Here is a 24,760-nt window from a genome sequence, read left to right as displayed (position 1 = left end):
TGGAAAGTAGACATCCCAAACTATTTTCTGAGAGGCATGTTGAGTGAATGAAAAATGTTATTTTATAACACAAGTTTTTGGAAAATTACATTTTCTTTGTCACTTAAATGATATATTGCTCACACATGCCATGGATATTTGTGGAATTACATCCCAAAATATATTCTGCTACTTCTCTCAAGTATGGGGATACTACATGTGCAAGACTTTTTTGGGAGCCTAGCTGCATACAGGAGCCCAAAATCCACTGACCCCTTTGAAAGCCTAAAGGTGCCTAATTTCCTAATTTCACTGCCTTACTACCTATAACAGTTTTGGAGGCCCTGAAATGCCAGAATAGGATAGCACAACCCCCCTCCCCCAAATGACCCCTTTTTGGAAAGTAGACATACAAAACTATTTGCTGAAAGGCATGTTGAGTCAATGGAAGATATTTTTTTTACCACAGTTTTTTTGGAAAATGACAATCTTTTGGAGTTTTGGAAAATCTCATCCAGCAGCACTGCAATCACTGATGTATATTTAGAAAGCACACCCTATTGCTGTCAGAATATACAGATAGGTGCTGCAGCTGAATGGTCTTCCTGCAAAGAAAACAATGGTTAACAATAAAACAAAGTAACAATAGAGAGTGAACTCAATAAAACAACAACTTTGTTATTGAAATCTGTGCCAAAAAATATGAAAAATATATATGCCAAAGCATAGGAACAATCCACCCACTGGCCACCCAAGGCCCCCTTGCTTGGGCACATATGTTCTTTTTTTTAACTGCGGATGATAAATGTCATCGAGCAGCGCTGCTCGCACTGAAGTATATTTTGAGAGCACACCCTCTTGCTGTCAGAATAAACAGATCGGTGCTGCAGCCGAATGGCTTTCCTGCAAAGAAAACAACCATGGTAAACAATAAAACACAGTAACAACAAAACAATACCTCAATAAAACGACAACTATTTTTTTTTTTTACTTTATTTTTTCATTTTTTTTTCTCACTTTTTTTACTTTTTATTTGAAACTGTAAACAGAATTTTAGGGTCTCTTAAAATGTGATTTTCTAGTTTCCTGTCTACCTAACATATTTCAAGACCCTGTGTATACATGTGTCCTAGACTGTGCCATGCATATACTAATACAAAACTAGTGTATGGTAGCGACGGAAGCAGTTCTTGAAGCAGAGACCAGGTTGGCCAGGACAGGGGGGACAAAAAAAAGTGGGTGTCACGTCTAATTCCATGTCTGCTTTTTGGAGTGACTTTTGGGTTGGGGTACCAGAAATGGCATCAGGAAAATGCCTCTCATGCAGCCGGCTCACTGCATCTGGGTTGGGTGTTTGAGCCACAGCACCTTCTGGATAAAAAAAAGGGCCGTCATAATATCTTCCTGAAATGTTAGGAAGGATCCACTTCATTCTGTTGCTTTTTTAAAGCACAAAAGCGTTGTACAGAGCCAATTGAAATAATTATACAGACTCTTTTTTTATACCAGCGTCTGGCTTTATGGGAAGCTATGTACGGCTTCATCATCTGGTTGTTGAAGTCCACCCCTCCCATGTTATGGTTATAGTTGTGGACACAGAGGGGGCTTCTCAACAATACCAGCTGCTGTGGAAATTTAGACCATCATTTCTGCGTTAATGGAAGACAGGACGAAAACATCCCATTTGTCCTTCTACTTCACTGCGAGCAATTCATCATTTTTCATGAAGGCTTCCTCCCTCTTTCTAAGTTGGGTATATCCAAGCCATTGGGGGAAGCTACAAGGGTTGGTATTAAGTGGTTAATACATGTCCTTCATTAAGTTAAAAATTGTTTCGGTAGTAATATTGCCTGCTCACCACTACCACACCCCCTCCTTAACTGAGTTCTCACTTGATCCAGAGCTGTGCCCAACCGTAGTGGTTCTCCCTGCTCACAAGCTTTTCTGAGATAGTGGGAGCCATAGGCTCCCACTGCTGTCAGTCAAATCCTGTGACAAAGGAGCGGGGTCAAGGCTGTGCCATGCTGTCTGTGTCTATGGATGCAGGCAGTGCAGCTCAAGACCGAGCTCACAGGTGTGCCACCATAGGAAGTGGCTTCCTATGGTGGCAAACTGAGAACAGGAGGAACCAGGAATGCCAGTGGGTGATCCCAGAACAGGAGGATTGGGGCTGCTCTATGCAAACCTATTATAAGTATAATATGCTTGTTATTTTTAAAAAATGGACTTTAGCCTGCTGTTGGGTGAAAATGGGTCACAGGAGTGCAGTTAGTTCTGCATCCATAGGAGAAGTATAGCCAAAAAATCATTGGCTATACTTCTCCTTTAAGTTAACTAGTTAACTAGTTTCAGCGTGCTGCTGAAAAACTGTAGGTTTTATTTACAAGTTATTGTAAGTACAAGACCATGTCTACTACAAAAATGGTTAATATTGACAGTGATGCCTTGCAATTCAATGGTTGTTTTTTAGTATATGGCACTCTCTGCATGGTCTTCCTGTGTCTGTGTGGGTTTCTTCCTGTAGTCATGAAACCCACTGGAACGTTAATAGGCTCTCAAATATACTGGCTTTAGGAGAGTCATTAGACTGCAAGTGCTTCCCGCTCCTGTGACATAATCAATGACTTTACAAGCTACAATGTGTCAAAACTAGCAAAATTTAAGTAAACATTTTGCCACATAGAGGAAGAAATACCTCTGAGACAACTTCCAGGAGAGTCAGCATTGTATGAAGGCTACAGGTCTTATCAATGGGCCTCCTTATGGTATGACATCTGCAGCATAACCTACTACTTTATGTCTTCCTTTCTAGTTTAGAAGTCAGACCTTCTCTGTTGTTTCTTCCTGTTTCCGATACTACTGGTTTCTTTCTTTTTAATGAAATGTTTATTGAAGATTTTAAAGATACATTGAAACACTGCAGCACTAGACAGTAACATTAGAGTTCAAGACATCTTGATGAGAACTATTACAAAGTTGCCATCCCTGAAAGCCAAAAGAAACAATTGCAGATTGTTGAACCAATGACTGCATAATGGGATTTTCCCTAGATCTACTGCAGTGTTTTTCAACCTTTTTTCAGTAAAATTCTACACAATCTCAAGGCACCCCATTCCAAAATGTGAAAAACGAATCCAATCAATAGCTTTATATAATGCAGCAGCTTCCGCACATGTGGGGCACCCAATGTAAGAGCGTATTTGTTCTTCCAAACCAAATACACCTTTGCTTACTAGTACTGACTAGTATTTCAATGTTTCTCTCTATCACTCAGCTAATATGACCGCAGGGGAGGAGCAAACAAAGATGCTGTGCAGGTGCCCGACATCCTCCTTATCAACTGATCACATCATTGGATGTTTTGAAGCCAGAGACTGGAAGGTTGTAATGGTGCACAATGAAACCCTGTGGCTTTGGGTGACTAAAAGGCAGGCGTGAACCACCCACTGACTTGTATACAATTTTTGGGCAATTTTTAGGGACTTTGCCAAGGCATCCCTGAAGAAACCTTAAGGCACCCCAGGGTACCTGAGCACCATGGCTGAAAAAGGCTGATCTAGGGTAATAATGTATAGGGTTTTAGTGGTCATTGGCAGATACTGCTAGTTTAATGCTACTATTTGTATCTATTTTTATAATTATGCATACATGAACATTCAAGACTTCCTACATTTATTAGTTGCTTTAATTTCTTTATTTCAGATATTTAATTAAATGGTTAGTTCACCTTTACCAAAAGAAAAACTGCCCATGCAGGTAAGGAGTGCCTAAAGGTAAAAGGAAACAATGTAGCTTTGAGAGACACTCACATTTTGTTCTTGGACCAGCATTTAGTCTATTTGAAATGTGCACAAACATCTTGGGGCGGTTGTTTTTCTACTAAGGATTTTCCACAACTGCCAGTAATTTGGGATCAGGATAAAACTGTAAAGTGTGTTCTCATTTCTTCCTTGTGAAATCATTTTCATGCCTTTGAGGTCTTTAGCCCAGAAAAAAAAAAAGATTGGAACACCAAAAACAAATAGAATATAGAAATTGGTTGTTTCTAGCAATAGAAAGAGATATATTTAAAGGGGAACTCCACTATGAGCATTTTGTATCTAAGCTAGCTCCATAACAGAATCCCGGCATAATTTCAGATGAGGTGGATGGAAGAACTCCCCCGCCAAGACATTGTATTCCAACAACGGAGCACCCACCACTGTTAGAATACAATGATCTGGGGCTGCAGCTGCTGACCAACAGAAAGTTTTCCAACATGATGTCCCTTTGACAGAAGTTGATTAAACAATCAACTTCTGACTCCGACACACTAAACAAAATTTGCCCAGTCCCTGCTGGACCAATGGAATTTTAATCAGTGTATAGCCAGATTTTCAGACAATTGAAATGATCAATGATGTCATTCCTACTGGCTCTGCCGAGTGGCATTGGACCCAGAACTATGCAAGTGCCCTCAGATGGGAGGTCAATCAGCCACAGCTCAAGGAACTTCCAGCAAGATCTGGAGGAACCCCATGGTTCCAAGGAACCCTTGTTGACAATGACTTGTTTACACAGTCTATTTATGTAATAAACATACAAAGAAGACAAAAAGCGGTATCTATAGCACGTGTGACCTTTTCCTCTTCTCAGCATATTATTGCTGAGCATGTGTGAACAATGCAGTAGGAGGAGTCCTAGTTTACTCTGTAAGCCATGCTTTCCTTCAGCATTATACAGATGTGTGTGTGAGCACAGACTGAACCTATTATAGGATGTCATGCTTGGAACTGCATATTATCTTCTCTTTGATTGCAGAGAAAACAAATAAACATGATCTCTTATTAAAGGAATAGTACTGTACTTTCACAGAATTTTTAGATATTAATGTAAAGAGAAAGTTTTGATGTAAATAATCTTATCAATGTGCATACATTTTTTTGCCTCCTCATTGCCGGTTTTAACCCCGTTATTGACGATTGTATCATAAGCCATTGTGGGGCGTTCATGATGCTTCCCTATTGACATTTACAGTGTGTATAGCGTTCAGCAAGCTTGTCGCCCACCAATTGCTACATGTCAGATCAGCTGAGCCGCGGTCACAAAGGGAAGATTGATATATCTGGCAATTTTAGAGAAAAATATTTGTTTCTTTACAGAAATGCATAATATATACCAAATTTGTGTTAGAAAGGCCACACTTTGAACATATAATACTACAGGACAAATATTTCTACTTGGACAATTTTAAAAGGTATAATAAACCCAGTAATAGGATAATGACACAATTATGCTATTACAGAGGAGTCAGTCTAAGCGATAATCCACTGGAGGCAATCAAGTAAGTTCACAATGCACAAGATTGTTAAAAGTTAGCAAAGGCCAAGGCTACTTTCAACAATTTTAAGATACAAGATTATTTCCCACAGAAAATGTAACAAACATACTATATACACACCTACACTCTGTAGCCCAGCTTTCACAAAGTGTGTTGGTGAATCACAAAGGCTAATCAGTTATTATCCAGTCTACTACTGTATGTTAGACACAGTAGCAGGATGGAAAGAGTATTATGTATTTTTGTATAGTGTTTTGTTTATACAGAATCAACAGTTGCAAAGTGTATTTGTTCCTATATCCACCCTTAGTAAACCAACATACATAACAGTTTTATTGAAAAAAGGATGTCAATGTACAGAGCATAGTTAGATATCAATCCATAGATACAATGTAGTGAGAGGTATCATATGATGTATATATCATGGATAGTACATAAGCTAAGTCATACTGTAGGTCTCATAGCTACAGTACATGTACAAAATGGGAATAGAGCAACATACGCAGAAGTATTCAGTAGACCTTCGGACGTCGAGTAAGGGAGGACTTCTCATTAATCAGACTGTACATTAACATAAATTAACCATCAGGGTACACTTTTTAAGATTTGGGGGGGGGGGGGCAGAGAGTGAGGAGTAAAGGACCAAGGAGGATAGGTTTCTGGGCTCTCACTACTGGAAAAGCAATCATCTATAACATGGAGCAAGGTAGGGCTCTTCAAAAGGGTGTGCTTAGGGTAAAGTTTATCAGCTATGGGCAATGTCATCCTCCCATGTAGGAAATTTACTAGGAGTAATTTGAGGACTGAGATAATATAGGAGGAACAAAAAAAGGAAGGAAGGGGGTGAAGAAATGGGGGAGAGATGGCTGAGGAGGAGGGAGGAAGAAGAGGGAGGGGAAAGGTAAGGAGTAGGCAGGTAAGAAAAGTTAAGGGACAGATAGGAGAGAAGGGGAGACTCGTGGGGTTTTACAGGATCCCTCCTGCAGGAATACTCCCTGTCTAGGGTCTCTATCACAGATAGCAGATCTATTTTACTTCAGTTGAGTACAGTTGAGGGACCTAGTATACTTTTATATATTTCAGTCATTTAAAAATGAATCCAGCATGCCCACGTGGTAGTGATATTTGATGGGGAATCATTTGCGATGCTTATGAGTTCTTCCATTTCTGCTTTTTTAAGTACGTGGTAAAGCCATTCCGAAAGAGAGTCATGCCCCAGTGCAGCGAGATGCACAACTTGGCAGCATTGCTCATATGCATCGCTAGTGATCTGAAGTAGAATTTGTGGGAGATAGAGGTGTGGTGGAGAAGGAATTGAGCAGTGAGAAATCCAAAGTGTGTGTTGCCACCTGGGAGATCATTGCGTGAACTTCAGACCAAAAAGGGTAAATCAGTGGGCATTCCCACCATATATGGAGCAGTGAGCCCACAGTGGTGTGGCAACGCCAACAGCTGTTTGAAAGAGCTGGGTCAAATTTATGAAGTAAGGCTGAATAGCACCTTGCGTCAAAATGTTAATGGATCCCTTGTGAGCAATTATATATAGGTGTTAAGGCAGTATATTTATAAGTACAGCATCTCTAAAAAGGGTAATTTTTAAATTTTTACACATTTTTCACATTTCTACTAGACATTGTTTCATATATTTTTGCAGAAAAGTACTAACAACCCCAAAACTATTATATCATTTCTGAAAGCAGAGGCCTTGTAGAATAAAATGATGGAAGTTGCAATTTTTATTTTGCATGATATTTGCAGAACTGCTTATTAAACACAAATTTTCAGTAAGAAAATAAATTTTAGTGCACATGAACACAATATAATACCCACATTTTTGGTTAAATAGAAAATATGGGGTTGTGGTGAGTAGGCACTAAACATGTCAAGGTTTAAAACTGCTCATGCTTGTGAAAGGTCAAAAAAACTGTAGCTGTTTTAACTTTAACCTCTTTTTAACTGCTTGAAGTCCAAATTGTTTATAAACTCGATCATATTCATTCACAAACTGACACATACTAAACTCAGTGTACTATGTGTCGGTGATGAATGAACAAAATGATCAATATTGGCAATTGCAATGGATCCATGGAGATCCGTGCTGGCGTGGGCATTTTAGGGACTGCAGGAGGTAAGAAAGCAGCAGGTGGGATGTAAAGAGTTGCGGCTTATAGCAGAGGAGGAATATACAGTTGCAAGAAAAAGTATGTGAACCCCTTGGGATTACGTGGAGTTTTGCATGAATTGGGCATAAAATGTGCTCTGAACGTCATCTAAGTCACAACAATAGAAGAACACAGTCTGCTGAACATAATACTACACAAACATTAGATGTTGCCATGGTTTAATTGCACATAACATGTAAACATTCACAGTGCAGGGAGGAAAAAGTATGTGAGGCCCTAGCTTAATGACTTTTACCAGAGCTAATTGGAGCCAGGAGTGAGCCAACCTTGACTCCAATCAGTGTGATGATATTGGATGTGTTGCTGACAGCTGTCCTGCCCTTAAAAAACACACACCTGTTTTGGGTTTACTGGTTTCAAGAAGCACTGTCTGATGTGAACCATGCCTCGCAGAAAAGAGCTCTCGGAAGACCTGCGATCAAGAATTGTTGACTTGCATGAAGCTGGAAAGGGTTACAAAAGTATCTCCAAAAGCCTTGATGTTCATGTGTCCACGGTAAGACAGACTGTCTACAAATGGAGAAAGTTTAGCACTGTTGCTACTCTCCCTAGGCGCGGTTGTCCTGTAAAAATGACTGCAAGAGCACAGCGCAGAATGCTGCATGAGGTAAAGAAGAATCCCAGAGTGTCAGCTAAAGACCTACAGAAATCTCTGGCACATGCTAACATTTTTGTTGACACATCTACAATAAGGAAAACATTAAACAAGAATGGAGTACATGGGAGGACACCACGGAGGAAGCCATTGCTGTCCAAAAAGAATATTGCAGCACATTTGAAGTTTGCAAAAGAGCACCTGGATGTTCCACAGCACTACTGGCAAAATATACTGTGGACAGATGAAACCAAGATTGAGTTGTTTGGGAAGAACACACAACACTATGTGTGGAGAAAAAAAGGCACAGCACACCAACATCAAAACCTCATCTCCACTGTAAAACATGGCGGAGGGAGCATCATGGTTTGGGGCTGCTTTGCTGCCTCAGGGCCTGGACGGATTGTTGTCGTTGATGGGAAAATGAATTCCAGAGTTTATCAAGACATTTTGCATGAAAACGTACGACCATCTGTCTGCCAACTGAAGCTCCGCAGAGGATGGGTGATGCAACAGGACAATGACCCAAAGCATACAAGTAATTCAACAAAACAATGGCTGCAACAGCACAAAATACGCCTTCTGGAGTGGCCCAGTCAGAGTCCTGACCCCAACCCGATTGATATGCTGTGGCATGACCTAAGAGAGCGATTCACACCAGACATCCCAAGAATATTGCTACACTGAAACAGTTTTGTGAAGAGGAGTGGTCCAAAATTACTCCAGATCGTTGTGCAGGTCTGATCTGCAACTACAGGAAATGTTTGGTTGAGGTTATTGCTGCCAAAGGAGGGTCAACCAGTTATTAAGTCCAAAGGTTCACATACTTTTTCCTCCCTGCACTGTGAATGTTTACATGTTATGTGCAATTAAACCATGGCAACATCTAATGTTTGTGTAGTATTATGTTCAGCAGACTGTGTTCTTCTATTGATGTGACTTAGATGACGTTCAGAGCACATTTTATGCCCAATTCATGCAAAACTCCACGTAATCCCAAGGGGTTCACATACTTTTTCTTGCAACTGTAGGTCTGTACGGCATCCGAACCTGGCCTGCTGGAAGCAGTGCTGTATGGACCTGACAGCGAAAGGGTTAAGGTTGGCAGCTATTTTGAATAGTTTTGGGTCTTGCAAGAAAGCTATGAAACCTTGGTGGTAGCAAGAGACTATACAAAAAGATATCATTGTTAAAAATATATATCTGAATGGCTGGTGATAAGGTTTTGTGAATGAGCAAAATTTAAAAAATAGAGGTAACAGAAAGGATGAAAGGTATCCAAGGGGAAGATCCCTGAAAGCATATTAAATTTAGCAATATCAAATACACAGTACATATGTAAAAATAAAACCCCTGGTTAATGCTTTCCTGGCAGCACCAGGTACTGGTCTTGTATCCACCCCCTCCTATGGTTTTCTGAAGGCAGCCTGTAGTGAGTGAGTATGTGGGGTCCCTTCCACAGCTATGCTTTCTCACAAATTATGTACAGCACTGTGAGGCTACTAGTTATACATGTTATACAACCCTAATCCTCTTCTTTTCAGGTCCCCTGCCAATGCTCCTGGCTCCTCCCCCTTGACTAGTGCCCGCAATAGCAGCAGCTTGCTATAGGGGCACTGGTGTGTGCTCGCTGTTGAGCACAGCTCTATGTGTCCATAATACACATAGAGCTGTGACTTGGCCCCGCCCTCTCCTTATTGGCTCACTGACTGTGATTGACAAAAGTGCAGGAGAGGACTGTACATGGTATAATGGAGGGCACTATGTGCATGAGAGAAGTGTGAAAGGAAGGGTAGTGGGCAGTATGTTCAGGAAAAGAGTGTGGCTGGTATGGTGGTGGGCATTATGTACAGTAGAGAAGCGTGGAGGGTATGATGGTGGAAAGTACAGTATGTTCATAAGCAGAATGAAGAGGGTATGATGGCTGGCAAAGAGCGCATAAGAAGAGTGTGGAGCTTATAGTGGTGGGCAGTATGTACAGGAAAAGGTGGCACATATGATGGAAGGCAGTATGTGCATGCAAGGACTGCAGATGGTATGATGTTATGGCACTGTGTGCATGAAAGGTGTGTGCAGGGTATGATGGTGGGCAGTATATGCAGGAGAAAAGGGTGGAGGGTATGTCGGTGGGCATTATGAAGAAGAGAAGTGGGTAAGAGTATGATGTTAGGCAGCATGTGCAGAAGAGGATTGCAGATGGTACAATGGAGGGTAGTATGTGCAGGAAAGAAGTGTGTAGGGGATCTTGATGGGCAGTATGTACAGGAGCAACTGGAGGAGGCAGCAATATGCAGCGAAGGAAGCAGCAACTGAAGTTGGGTTCACGGTCCATGACCAGCCCAATCTATACTGCCAGCTGCAGAGACCAGGAACCAGGTGATCTACACTGCTAACTGCTTTTGAGAGAACATGTGTGTGGGAGGAACAGGTACATATTTCCAGTCTCAGAGATCCTGTCAAGTAGAAAGTGAGTTCCAAGAGTAGGTTTTCTAATTGGAAGGGATGCGTGGTGGGGAAATTGAGATGACAGGATTGGAGTGGTGAGGAGGATCAGGAGAAGAAGTGAATATATGGGGAGCCAGGCTGAGTTTGCAGGATAAGAGGCATTGAGAGTCCAGATGCAAGTCTGTAGCAGAATATAGCAGAATAAGAAGTGACACTTTTAGTTTAGAGAAGACACACTGGGCTATGTTGGGGAGAAATGTTGTTCAGTTGGAATACATTTTACTGGCTAATCACTATTGTTGCCTTGTAATAATTCATGTGCATAATGTGCGCACATACAGGCCCATACAATATGAATGTGTGTGCCTATGCACCAGTCATAATGAAGAGTTTTGTAGCAGATAGCTTGTGGCAGTGCATGCAACAAAAGCCCCTTTTTATGGCATACAGACATGCAAAACCAATGTCACAAGGAGGTAATAAGAGGTTGAAACCCTAAAATATACTCCCTTGCATGTTCTTTATATAGCATTTACCATTGGTTCTTCCATAGAAGGTGGCTGCCAATATAGATATAATATTACCTCCTTTGACTTAGCGGAGCTGGCTCTGCAGGTTCTGAGCAGACATTTAAAAAAAAATGTCATCTAGGTCTTATTCTCTCTCATTCCTCCGATGTACTCAGAGAAATATGGGAGCTGTATTGCTTAAAAACACAATTGCCTGGGTGTTAATCCAATTGCTTTAAGTCCCTGATCAAGTAGAGTATATAGTAGGTGAAGTCAGAACTCCCTCTCTGCATACTAATGCAGTGTTCATTTGAGGACATACCTAAGTTTACACTGTGTTCCTCATACAAAACTCTCTCTTCTTCATTCAAACTTCAGTCAGATATCCAAAAATCACTTGTCAATATCATAACTTATCCATCAAACAACAGTAAAGTCTGCTGTCTGCTGCACCTCTTCCTTAACACAAGTGTCATCTTTGATTCGCTAATATATACACCAGTGAAAATGTTTTTTCTACTCAGTATCTGTAGAAGACCCAAAGTGAACAGTCTTTTTGCCTTTAGTAAATCAACCTCTATGTATTTCTCCCAGAAGAGGTTTCTTTAATTATGAATAATACTATACTCTTAATACTAAGAGCCAAACTTTCATTGCCTCTGAGACTGAAATAGTGGTGCCCATGGATGACATGAAAGGTTTTAGCTATAGTGTAATTACATTTCATTTTAATGCTTAAAGACCATATAAATGTCAATATACTTCTAACAATAAACAGGTATATGGAAACGTGTGAGGAGTGTGCTTTGTCACATGGTGGCTATTTGTCCTGGATGAATTGAACTTGGAAAACTTGGTGCTTGGACATTAGCACAAGGGTCCATCTATTTAAGCCCTGATTTACTTACTCAGCTAAAAACTATTTTCTATGCTTTTCACTGACAGATGTCAACTATGCTAAGTATTTGTATTTCATAAAATGTGACTTAGATCTGGCTCTTAAGCATCTTTGCTTCTTCATAGCTATGCTACTCCACATTCCTTAGCAAAATATGAGTCTCCTAATATACAGTAGGTATTTCCAGTTTAAAAAGAATTCAGTATTTTCAAAGATTTTTGAAACTTGCATGTGAAAACAAAATCTTTAAATATTGTTATCAATGGGTATTAATATTTTGCAAAGATATTTTCTTTGTCTAATCTGCAAATGCACTTTGGGACAAATATATTTTCTCATTACATATGCAGGTTCTGTCTTCTGCTTTGTAGTGCTACACAATAGTCAAACATTACTTCTTACATTGAAAGTCTACTTGTTGGCCAACCCACTGAAAACAATGTATCTGGTTAGTGGCTAAAATGTTCACAACAGAAATCCATCACCAGACTCCACACATATACCACCTTCTGCTCACAGATATCCATTCCACAGTGACATCCTGCCCCTCTCATCCCCACATATGTCAGTTTTCCCTTCAAGCCTGCTTCACCCTCTCCTCCACTGACTACTCACCACTATACCCTCTAGCACAAACTGCTTGGTAGTTTGCTCCTGCATGTCCACTGCATGTTCCTACTATGCCCACTGTCATACTCTCCACATTCCTCTCTGCCCACCATCACACCCTACACAGTCCTATCCTTCTCATAGTGTTCACCATCATACCTGCCCTATAAGTTTTGCCCACTAAAACAGTTGTTAAATATTATTTCTAATATCTCCAACTTTGCACATTCTGGAATAGGAATCATTTTGCTAGTTATAGTAAATCAAGTGGGAGAGAAATGTTTTTTTCTGGCAGGATCAACAGATAATTAGTGGACCGTGCTTAGTATTATAGAAAAACAAATGGAGTACATTTATACAGTTTTCCAGCCTGTTTAATTTACTTTTTTGTTGTTTACCTATAGTACTACCTTAGTGGATTTTCTGTCTTCACTTGTACTACACCGATACTCTTCTTTTTTCAAAAACATTATTAAAGGTTAAAACTTTATGTATTGTGAGGTTTCCTGCTCTATAATGACTAATTACAATGCAGAATTTTCATAGTAACTGAACCAGGGGTGGACTGACCATTTGGAAACACGGGCACTGCCTGAGGGCCCGGGGTCAGTAGGGGGCCCCATGAGATGCCCCTGGTACCTTTTTCATAGGCTTTTTTGAGTTTGGGCAAGGACACAGGAGCCCCATGATCCCCTATTGCCCCGGGGCCCCATGAGTGGTCAGTCCGCCCCTGAACTGAACCATGGAATGTCTCTTCTCACGTACCGTTCTGATTGGTATATTACTTCATTCATGCAATAAAAACCATGGTTAAATTTTTACTAATGATTATTATTGAATGAAGATATTACAGTATAATTACAGTATATTAACTCCATGTTAGTGCTCCCCCAATTTGTCATGAGTATTAGGAATATGAGCTGGTAATTAATATTAAAAATTAATGCCTTCCATTCCATGGTGACACCAACCAATATGCCTGAATTGCCAGGCTGGTATCCTTTGAGAGTAGACATATTTTTTTCCAAGTTTACATTGCAAGATAAATCCAAAAAAGTACCACTGTTCTTGCTGACAACTGACCTAGTGTAACTTCACTGCAATCATAGATTATACCAAGTAAAAACCTATAATTTTCAACCAGATATTAGTAATGTCTTCAATTTTACTGCTTGGAATTTCAGTAAGAACCCATGTCAGGTTTGTTGTGTTGTGTTACTGCACATTTGAATGGGCTGTCATGGCACCACAACAGACCAAAAATCGGACATGAATCATTATTTCTAATACAGTGCACCACAACACAGAAATGAGTTATCATGCTTTGTGGTACTCTGGCAGGTGTGAATGATAGATTGCCATGCATTGCAGTAAGGCATGTGTTAACAAGCATGTTATTGCAACACATAGTTGTGGATGTGCCCTCAGTGTAATGAAGACCAGTTAATACAGTATGCTAGTGAATTTTGGTTATTGGGAGAGCTCCCAAAATTACAATGCTAAAAATTGTAAATTTTTTAAAAGCTAATTGATTTTTTAAAAGTAATTTTAAACTTTCCTCTGATTTCTCTGCAGCTGCTTAGCTCAAGAAAAGGATGAATTTGTCAATGAATGAGACTTTCCCTGAGGAGTTGGACTTTTTAAACTATACTTATGAGTACTACGACTTGGATGAGGCACCACACGGAGCAACAGAGCCGCAGGCACTCCATATAGTATCAATTGTGATCTACTCGTTGGCCTTCCTACTTGGGGTACCAGGAAACTCCATGGTTATCTGGTTCACTGGTTTCAAATGGGAGAAGACTGTCAGCACGCTCTGGTTCCTTAATCTGGCCATTGCAGACTTAATCTTCGTGTTGTTTTTGCCTCTACACATCACATATGTGGCTACAGACTTCCACTGGCCATTTGGGAAGATACTTTGCAAAGTCAATTCATTCATTGCTATTCTAAACATGTTTGCCAGCGTGTTTTTTCTCACTGTAATCTGCTTTGACAGATATATCTTTTTGGCCTGTCCAAACTTTTCTCAGAAACACCGAACACTGACCAAAGCTGGCATAGTGAGTGGGGTGGTATGGATAACTGCCACCATTATTGCTAGTCCAGCTCTGTACTTTAGAGACATTGCAAAAGATACCCAAATGACCACTGTCTGCTATAATAATTTCCATGAAAATGATAATTCTGTTATTTTGAAGATTCACACATCCCTTACCTTAATAAGGTTCTTTATTGGATATCTTTTTCCTTTGCTAACAATGATTATATGTTATACAACCTTAACTATCAAATTGAAGATGCTAAACAAAAAAGCCAACAGTAAATTCTTCTGGGTGGTCCTAGCTGTTGTCGTGGCATTTTTCCTCTGTTGGACTCCTTATCATATATTTAGTTTGCTGGAGTTAAAGATCCATCACAGTGATGAATATGGCGATTGGCTAAGAATTGGCATGCCTATTTCTACCAGTCTGGCCTTTGTTAACAGCTGTATCAACCCAATCTTTTATGTCCTTATCAGTAAAGTGTTCAGGACACATTTAGAGGCCTCACTTGCAGAAATATTTAAACACACTTTACGGGACATGAAGCAGACATCTACACGAAGTGAAAAGCTTGTGGACTCCGAAAATAATTCAACATATTGTGAAACAGTTTCCTAAAAAGTTAATATACTGTATATAGAACATACAAGTAAAATACAGGGATGAGTGCTTTTTCTTTTGTTCTTATGTCATTCCACATCAGGAGAAATATATGAAGATCTTATTATACACCCATGGATGTTTCCTCATTTGAAAAAAAAAAAAATAGGTCATAAACAATTTTTTTTGTCAATTGACATTATTTTAACTCAACGTCTTGCATTTTAAAATAGATTGCTAAAACATTTTTTAAACCAAATGCAATCATTCTTTGCGGTCTTCACCACCAATCTGCATCATGTGAATAAACCACCACAGAAGCTATTCCTAGCATTTGCTGGTTACTAATCTTATTGTGGTTTCTTCTTATAGATTCTCTGGACGATATCATATTGGTCTGCTATAGAAAAAAAGTAGGTTAAGTCTAAGTAGCAGTTATGTAGAAAAGGAAGCTAGAGCAGTAGATGCATAGACAATTTTGTTATAAAGTGACTCTGGCTATTACTGAGTATTTCATTAACAGTTATTAAAGTATTTAGTTACTATTAAGTTTATTGCATATGTTTGTTGATCTGTATGGGTCGGGAAAATGAAGTTGAAGGATCTGCAGAAGTAAATACCAACACTGTGTACTTTTTTAATATTTAAAACCCAACTCCAGGCAACTAAAAAATGGTCCCTTGCAGTGGGACTGTGCCTGCTCTGCAAGGCTTAACTGCTTGTTTGGGTCTAGGGAAACATTAAAAGACGTTTTATTTGACTGATCCTCCACTCCTCCCCGATCCTAGACCAGTCCCTGCAGTGTCATCTCTAACATGCTACAACGGTCTGTGATCCTGAAGACTTCATGACCAAAGTGGGTCCATATCCCTGCATTGGACGTGTTGATGCCGAGTCCACCGCTGGAATGTCATCTGCCTTGGTAGCGGAGGATCAGGTAAGTAAAACTATTTCTCCTCTCTCATAGATGAAATGAACCCCACTGCATGGGATCATTTTTAATTTTTCAGAAGTTGGACTTTAAATAGACCCTGTCAAAACTGCTTATTCAGGTAAACTGATAGGGTCTGCATTATGGCAGAAGGCTACATACTACCCCATACACAGAAGCACCTGCATTTTGCAGTGGCTGTGATGAAAGGAATGAAGAAGGAATGAGTGGTGTGAACGTGAGTATATGGGGGTTGAGGGAGTGGGCTTTAAGGAGACCCTATTACTTTGGACTGGATGGACACGATGACATGTTCTCTTTAAAAAGTTGAGTAAGTCACTATATTTGGGAAAGATCTATTAGACTACATGTACACTGGAACATTTATTCTACTAGAAGCAGAAAAATGCTAAATGCGGCAAAAACGCGTGTAAGTGCTGTACCACATTTAGCCGTTTACCTAAATTTAGCATTTGGGTGTTTATTAATTTCATTGGCCAGAGTACTTGCCATTGAGATGAATACACGCCCAAGCACTAAATACAGTTAGTGCTTATGTTTACACACCCAATATATGTAGGTTAGTGAGCGCACTCTGAAAAGCGACTGTTGCACTAAAAGGAACCACAAAAGCTTTCTGATAGAATCATAAAACAGGGAGTGCAGCGCTACATTAAATATTAAACAAGTTGAACCTTTACAACAAAGGAATATATGATTGACATAAATCCACTATAATATCATAATTGGATTACGTAGTCCACCATAGGATTTCAATCACTGTGAGTATGGTCCGGTGTTCTGTTGTAGAGATATGAATAGATTGCCTATTCACCAGAAACACAATGTTAATAGGCATATCTGGATCACATGCATCCTGGGGTCCCGGGTAGAAACAGCCTGGTGCTAGGATCCTCTGGTGGTCCCTCAATGGTGTGTAAGAAGGATACCGGTCTGGTCACAAAGTACTTACTCCTCTGGTCTGCAATGATGCCTGAAATACTGGGGCTGAGGTGTGGAGGCTCAGTGCCAGGTATGGCGAATAAAGGTGCTCATAGTGTAGTATTATAAATAATAAATTTATTGTGTCAAATAAGAGCAATGCCGTACATACATAAATGACTGCAAATAGTAGTAAGAGGCTGCGGTGAGCAATGATAAAAGCACCCGAAAAGCACTAACCAGTACAAGTCAAAAGTAGGCCGCGGGACCTCCTGATCCGGCGGCGTGACGTCAAGGCGTGCAAGGGCTCCTCCTAGACGCGTTTCGTGTAAACACACATCTGCAGTAGGGGTGATGCCATCACCTGGTACTGGTTAGTGCTTTTCGGGTGCTTTTATCATTGCTCACAGCAGCCTCTTACTACTATTTGCAGTCATTTATGTATGTACGGCATTGCTCTTATTTGACACAAATTTATGTTTACACACGTTTTTGCCGCGTGTGGCTTTTTTTCACAATTTTCCTGTGTTCAGGAGAGGGATGTTTAATTGTCCCTAAATAATGCTGCTGCTAAACTGCAGTGTGCATAAGGCCTTATAGACAGAACTAATATGTTTGAGGACATGGGTTATTAATTCATTAGAAGCCACAACATCAGAAAAGGAATCAGTGATGTCAGTGCTTTTAGCAAATAGCATACTGTTTTCACCAACATATGTATGCCTGTATTTTAAAGTGGAACTTTGGTCAGAAAATTAAGTCCAACTTGATCACTTCAGGCTGGCCCCTTTTGCAGGTATACCTATGAAAAATGTTAGAAATAAGTGCCTATACTAAAAACCAGTAATACATTGGGGTTGATTTATTTAAGTCAAATAGGCTGTGCAGTGAAAGTGCAGTTGCTCTAGATCTGAGAGGAACATGCAAGGAAAAAAAAAAAAACTGCATTTTTGCTTGCACATGATTTGATGAAAGAAATCAGCAGAGCTTCACCTAATTTCAGAGTTTCCCCTCGGATCTAAAGCAACTACTCTTGCAGTGCACAGTATATTTACCTTTAGTAAATCAACCACACTGTCTCATTCTGCTCTGCACATGCTCAGTTGCTCTCTATTTTTAGGCACTATGCTGAAAATGAGAGCCACTAGAGGCCGATCTGATGACAGCCTAAAGATTTACTGCAGCTCAGGGGCTCTGGGCTTCAGCAAACTGACAGGCGCCGACAAAAAGAAACGGGAACAATGCTAGATGCAATTTCCAGCACAATTTGGTAGCATAATTATTAATGTGAAATGTACGTTCCTTGCTAAAGAACATTATTTCTCAACAGTTTGTTAAGGGTAAAGTTCAGCTTTAAAGTGGAGTTCCACTCACCTGTCAAAAAATAAAAGTCAGCAGCTACTAAAACTGTAGCTGCTGACTTTTAAAAAACAGCCACTTACCTGTTCCTCAGTCCCATGGTGTGTCCCCTGCAGCCTGTTTCATCGGCCGTCCTGGATTCCAGGATGCCGGCATCTTCAGTGTGGACACCCGGTTGTGATAGCTTGCGGATTCACAGCCGGGTACCAACTGTGCATGCGCGAATAGTGCTGCGCTTCATGAATGGTCCTCTACTCTTCTGGGACCTGTCACGTGTCCAAAAAGACTACAGAAAGGGAGGGAGGTAACCTTCCGCTTCCGATTGCCTAGGCGATCGGACCGGAAATGGGAGCGGGTACCTGTCGAATTCGGGTACCCGCTACCCCCGCCCCCAAAGGTGCAAATCCTTAATGGGGAGTGGGGGAGCAGTCCTTAATGTGGAAATTCCCCTTTTGGGTGGAGCTCTGCTTTAACTCTCATTCAAAATAAGAAGCTCCACAATCAATGGGGTTATTTTGATAAGGCAAAGATTAATAAGCCATAAGCAGTAACAAAATCAATCAGCTAAAAGTGCATGCAGTGAAATTCCATTGTTGCTATTAGTTACAGCGATTGGCAAAGGGGCTGCTCACGTGTCTACATCTGAACATTGTCCTATATCAATGGCAACCTTTAGGTAAAGCCATATGTATAATGCTGACAGATGCACTACAGGGGCTTATACTGTCAGTCTTGATTGTTTACTGGCATCAACAATATCTGTTCAGTGCATTGCCACACTGCCACACTTTGGTAATGTTTTTTTCAACAAAATACACTCTGATCAGTATCCCCTTTCAGTTGCATATGGTTACATGATATTATTTGTGTAGCATGAAGTATATTTGATTTTAGTTAAATATATATAGTGCATAAGGGATACATGATGACTAGGTAACATTTAAAATTCTACTATATGAAAGAAACAAAATTTAAAAGCGAATGCTTATTATTTAGGTAAAGTGCATCGCCTACAAATTTGCACTGGAAATTATATATTATATAAACTGATAGAGAAGAGAATGTACTTCCATTATGTAACTCAGGAATCACTAGGGCAAGGAATATTAAAATAGTTGGTTAAGGAACTCACTTGTTGAAAGCAACAGTGCCACCTTCAGTTGAAAATGTAACCTGCCTTCTTCCTTTCCAGACTTGTTTAATAAGATCCACATAAGAACAACCCTTTTCATTCACAAAAAAGAGAACAGATTTAAAATGGTTGTTGCTCTTATCTTATGGCGGGTGATGCGGTAATCAGCAATGATCATCTGTAATGTCCCAACACATTTCCCCTTATTTAATCAATGCAGAGCTCTCTTCCACATAGATGTCTTCAGTCTGAAAGTTCTAAAGCAGTTTAATTGCAGTGAAGTTTGTTTTGCAAAGAACTGCCTTTGTCGCCCTCCTCATCCTACCAATGCTCAGGTTTACTGACATAGAAAAATGCTCAAAATAGTATGTTACAATAATTCATTGCATGTTAAATAAAAAATTAGGGCTTTTTTAGAATTAAAATTCCAAAACATCTGAATGGAGCCCATGGGAGAAACAGGGGGAATGACAACCCTCAGGGTACTGTGGTCACCCCCTGAAGGAGGACACCCCACCCACATTCCACCTATCAGGCCATGCACAACACCATAGTTATCCCACCAGACCGCACCCAACTGGGAAGAGATGCAATCAATCCTGAACTTCGTGAACCCTTCAGGAAGGCCGAGGCTTCCTGAGAGCTATGCGCCACCAACATTCCTGTCCTGCCACAGTTTCAGAGCTCTCCAAAGACGTAGCCTCACTCCATTCATCTAGGCTCAGAATGTCTACTTTTCGCCTAAAAAAACCTGTGCTAATATACTATTACGAGCATTATTTCTATGTTGGTAACATTGAAGACAGACCAAAAAAGAAAAAGAATGAGCAAAACAGTCCTATGACAGCAGACCTAACAGCATGAGGAGCCAAAGAGAAAGGCGCCACCCTACCTGGAAAGCTGATCAACAGCTGTGGTCAGCAGAGCAATCTCCAGAGTTGTGCCGTGGCCAGCAAGTTTCCTCCTTTAAACATTAGATCAGAGAAATGTTGCCGGCATAGAAATAGAAGGAATAAACGTGTATCATTAAAAATGACTGTATGTATCTTTTTTTCTATAAATATAGACATAGAACTATTTTTTTCTGGTCTGCCTCTATGAAATCTAGGAGTCTTTTAGTTGAATCCCATGATCAAAAATGGCACTGCCCAGAGACAATAGATTCTTTCTCCAGTTTTGACATTTTTAACCAAAAGATGACAAGCCTGCCCACCACGACAAGGTAGACTCTTTTAGGGCAGGACCTACACTGAACTACACTACGCTAACCTACTCCATGCTAGTCATCGTATTTTTAGTGTTAGATGCCTGTTTGTAAAAAGCCTCATCCTACAACCTGCCTTCTTCCTTTCCAGACTTGTTTACTGAGATCCACATAAGAACAACCCTTTTCATTCACAAAACAGAGAACAGATTTAAAATGGTTGTTGCTCTTATCTTATGGTGGGTGATGCAATAATCAGCAATGATCATCTGTAATGTCCCAACACATTTCCCCTTCTTTAATGAATGCCGAGCTCTCTTCCACATAGATGTCTTCAGTCTGAAAGTTCTAAAGCAGTTTAATTGCAGTGAAGTTTGTTTTACAAAGAACTGCCTTTGTCGCCCTCCTCATCCTACCAATGCACAGGTTTACTGACATAGAAAAATGCTCAAAATAGTATGTTACAATAATTCATTGCATGACAAATAAAAAATAAAGGCTTTTTTAGAATTAAAATTCCAAAACATCTGAATGGAGCCCATGGGAGAAACAGGGGGAATGACAACCCTCAGGCTACTGTGGTCACCCCCTGAAGGAGGACACCCCACCCACATTCCACCTATCAGGCCATGCACAACACCATAGTTATCCCACCAGACCGCACCCAACTGGGAAGAAATGCAATCAATCCTGAACTTCGTGAACCCTTCAGGAAGGCCGAGGCTTCCTGAGAGCTATGCGCCACCAACATTCCTGTCCTGCCACAGTTTCAGAGCTCTCCAAAGACGTAGCCTCACTCCATTCATCTAGGCTCAGAATTAGAGATGAGCAAATTATTCAAAAATTCGGTTTGGCTGATTCGCCAAATTCGCCGAATAAATTCGCTTCAAGCCGAATATATTCGCTGCGAATTTAACTTATAAAAAGGGTGTTTCTAGGCTTCAGAGAGCCTTTATATTAGTGCAGAACACTGTACCTTTAATTTAAATGCCCTTGGAGTCTGCTGGGGAAGAGAAATAATACTGTCAGTCAGTATGACATGCAGATGAGTGCCGTCGATCTTAGAATCACCGCACACTTCACTCATTTGGGCAGTCACGGGGCCAAAACCAGAGTGTGGAGCCACAGTGTGGCGGTGGAGGCAGCAGCAATGGGAGGCCATACAGCACCCTATGACAAAATGGAACCCACCAGCAGTGTGAGGAGACCTGAAAGTGGCACATGGCAGAGTGTGGCGATGGAGACAGCAGCAATGGGAGGCCGTACAGGGACCCATGACACACTCTGGACCTGGCAGCAGCATGAGGAGGCGGTACAGGGGCCCATGACAGATTACGGGCCTGGCAGCAGCATGAGGAGTCGGTACGGGGGCCCATGGCAGATTACGGGCCTGGCAGCAGCATGAGGAGGCGGTACAGGGGCCCATGGCAGAGTGGCGGAGCGTAAGCAGCTAAAATTGAAGGCCATACAGAGGCCTATGTTAAAAAGTCCCCCCAGCAGCAGCGTGGGGAGACGACTATCAAGAGTCCAATGGCAGAGTGGCGGAGCAGAAGCAGCTTCAATTGAAGGCCATACACAGGCCTAGGTTTAAAAGTCCCTCACAGTTAATTCCAATAACGAACTCTACTCCTCCGTGCAATCTACTTACGAGACCCTGGGCAGGTCTGGGTCCAATTTGTGGTAGAGACTGGTTTTGTTCAGCCATGCTTGAGCGAGTAATAACAGGTCTGTGCTGCCCTTTGGTGTCTGGCTTAATGCGCACAACACTGAACGTCCCAGCGTTTGTCAACGATTTGCCGTTAAGTGATGCAAACCCGCTGAACCACGTTCATGAGGAGCCGGTACAGGGGGCCATGAATCAGTATGGACCTGGCAGCAGCGTGAGCAGACGACAGAGGCACATGGCGCAGGGTGGCGGTGTAGGCAGCATTATTCTGAAGCCATACACAGGCCTAGGTTAAAAAGCGGAAGCCGTCAGCAGCGTGAGCAGACGACAGAGACACATGGCGCAGGGTGGCGGTGGATGCAGCAGTATTCGGAAGCCAAACACAGGCCTCGGTTAAAAAGCGGAAGCCGTCAGCAGCGTGAGCAGACGACAGAGGCACATGGCGCAGGGTGGCGGTGGAGGCAGCAGCAATGGAAGGCCATACAGCACCCTATCACAAAATGGAACCCACCAACAGTGTAAGGAGACCTGAAAGTGGCACATGGCAGAGTCTGGCGATGAAGTCAGCAGCAATGGGAGGCCGTACAGGGACCCATGACACACTCTGGACCTGGCAACAGCAAGAGGAGGCGGTACAGGGGCCCATGGCAGAGTGGCGAAGCGTAAGCAGCTTAAATTGAAGGCCATACAGAGGCCTATGTTAAAAAGTCCCCCCAGCAGCAGTGTGGGGAGATGACTATCAAGAGTCCAATGGCAGAGTGGCGGAGCAGAAGCATCTTCAATTGAAGGCCATACACAGGCCTAGGTTAAAAAGTCCCCCCAGCATCAGCGTGGGGAGACGACTATCAAGAGTCCAATGGCAGAGTGGCGGAGCGGAAGCAGCTTCAATTGAAGGCCATACACAGGCCTAGGTTAAAAAGTCCCCCCAGCAGCAGTGTGGGGAGACGACTATCAAGAGTCCAATGGCTGAGTGGCGTTCCGGGAAGTCAGCGTTGTGATTGCAGATGCAATGCAGAAATTCTACGAAGTAATGCCGTGGGTGCGAAGAAGATCATATACCGTCGTACTTCCATCCATAAGATGGAACAACCTGCGAACCGGGAGCTTTATTGCCCTGACCCGCTGAGCAGCTTCTGGGATACCCAAGAGGCCCATGGCAGAGTGGCGGAGCGTAAGCAGCTTCAATTAAAGGCCATACAGAGGCCTATGTTAAAAAGTCCCCCCAGCAGCAGCGTGGGGAGACGACTATCAAGAGTCCAATGGCAGAGTGGCGGAGCGGAAGCAGCTTCAATTGAAGGCCATACACAGGCCTAGGTTAAAAAGTCCCCCCAGCAGCAGTGTGGGGAGACGACTATCAAGAGTCCAATGGCTGAGTGGCGATCCGGGAAGTCAGCGTTGTGATTGCAGATGCAATGCAGAGATTCTATGAGGTGATGCCGTGGGTGCGAAGAAGATCATATACCGTCGTAGTTCCATCCATAAGACGGAACAACCTGCGAACCGGGAGCTTTATTGCCCTGACCCGCTGAGCAGCTTCTGGGATACCCAAGAGGCCCATGGCAGACTGGCGGAGCGTAAGCAGCTTCAATTAAAGGCCATACAGAGGCCTATGTTAAAAAGTCCCAGAGGCCTATGTTAAAAAGAATGTGGCCGATAGGGCTATATACTGCATGGAATTATAAAGTTGTAAAGACAGCGGCCTATAAGGCTATACACACTATAACAATCATGACTTGATTGACCATTGGCCTATAAGGCTATACACAGCATGAATATCATGACTTATTCTGAGAGTGGTTTGGAAGGCTATATACAAAAAGTAATTCATGAGCTGTCCGGACAGCGGACAATAAGTACATATATACAAATCAATTCATCAGCTGTCCAGCCAGCGGCCTCAAAGGCGACACATATAGAAAGCAATTCATGAGCTGTTCAGACAGCGGCCTCTAAGGCGACAGATATACAAAGCAATTCCCGAGGTGTTCAGGGAGCGGCTTGAACGGCTAGGTTATTACTAAATATATTTTTGTGGCCAAACATCGGCCTATAAATAGATGTCTACACAGTGACAAAAAATTATGTCACCAGACAGCGGCCCCTAAGGCGACAGATATACAAAGCAATTCCCGAGGTGTTCAGTGAGCGGCTTGAACGGCTAGGTTATTACTAAATATATCTTTCTGGCCAAACATCGGCCTATAAATAGATGTCTACACTCTCCTCGCCAGTACTTCTTCGCCTGGCTGCTGAAGAGGCGGATGTCTCCCCCCGTTCCTGACCGCCCTCTGTTAGCTCTTCCTCACTGTACAGTGGGGCTGAGCCCACAGCATGCGATAC

General features: G+C 41.8%; 1 protein-coding gene across 4 annotated transcripts in view; it reads left to right on the top strand.

Annotated features, from left to right (window-relative positions):
• CMKLR2 (chemerin chemokine-like receptor 2) overlaps window positions 1–15,735 on the top strand; it is a 51,906-nt gene extending 36,171 nt beyond the window's left edge. For 3 of the 4 annotated variants that reach the window (XM_089671031.1, XM_089671012.1, XM_089671040.1), the window contains one exon: window positions 14,114–15,735. In XM_089671031.1, coding sequence (XP_089527157.1) covers window positions 14,134–15,204 — 1,071 coding nt within the window. In that variant the 5' untranslated portion in view covers window positions 14,114–14,133 and the 3' untranslated portion in view covers window positions 15,205–15,735. Of the gene's footprint in view, window positions 1–3,681; window positions 3,736–14,113 lie in introns of all 4 variants that reach the window. The other variant, XM_089671022.1, reaches the window with a different exon arrangement.
• The last annotated feature ends 9,025 nt before the right edge of the window (window positions 15,736–24,760 follow it).

The sequence above is a fragment of the Staurois parvus genome, unplaced genomic scaffold, assembly GCF_062004578.1.
Source record: "Staurois parvus isolate SC_StPar_1 unplaced genomic scaffold, SC_StPar_1.0 ptg000011l, whole genome shotgun sequence".
In the NCBI taxonomy this organism is placed as follows: domain Eukaryota; kingdom Metazoa; phylum Chordata; class Amphibia; order Anura; family Ranidae; genus Staurois; species Staurois parvus.
The sequence above is the reverse complement of the archived record's forward strand: the minus strand, read 5'-3'. Positions and strand labels throughout refer to the sequence as shown.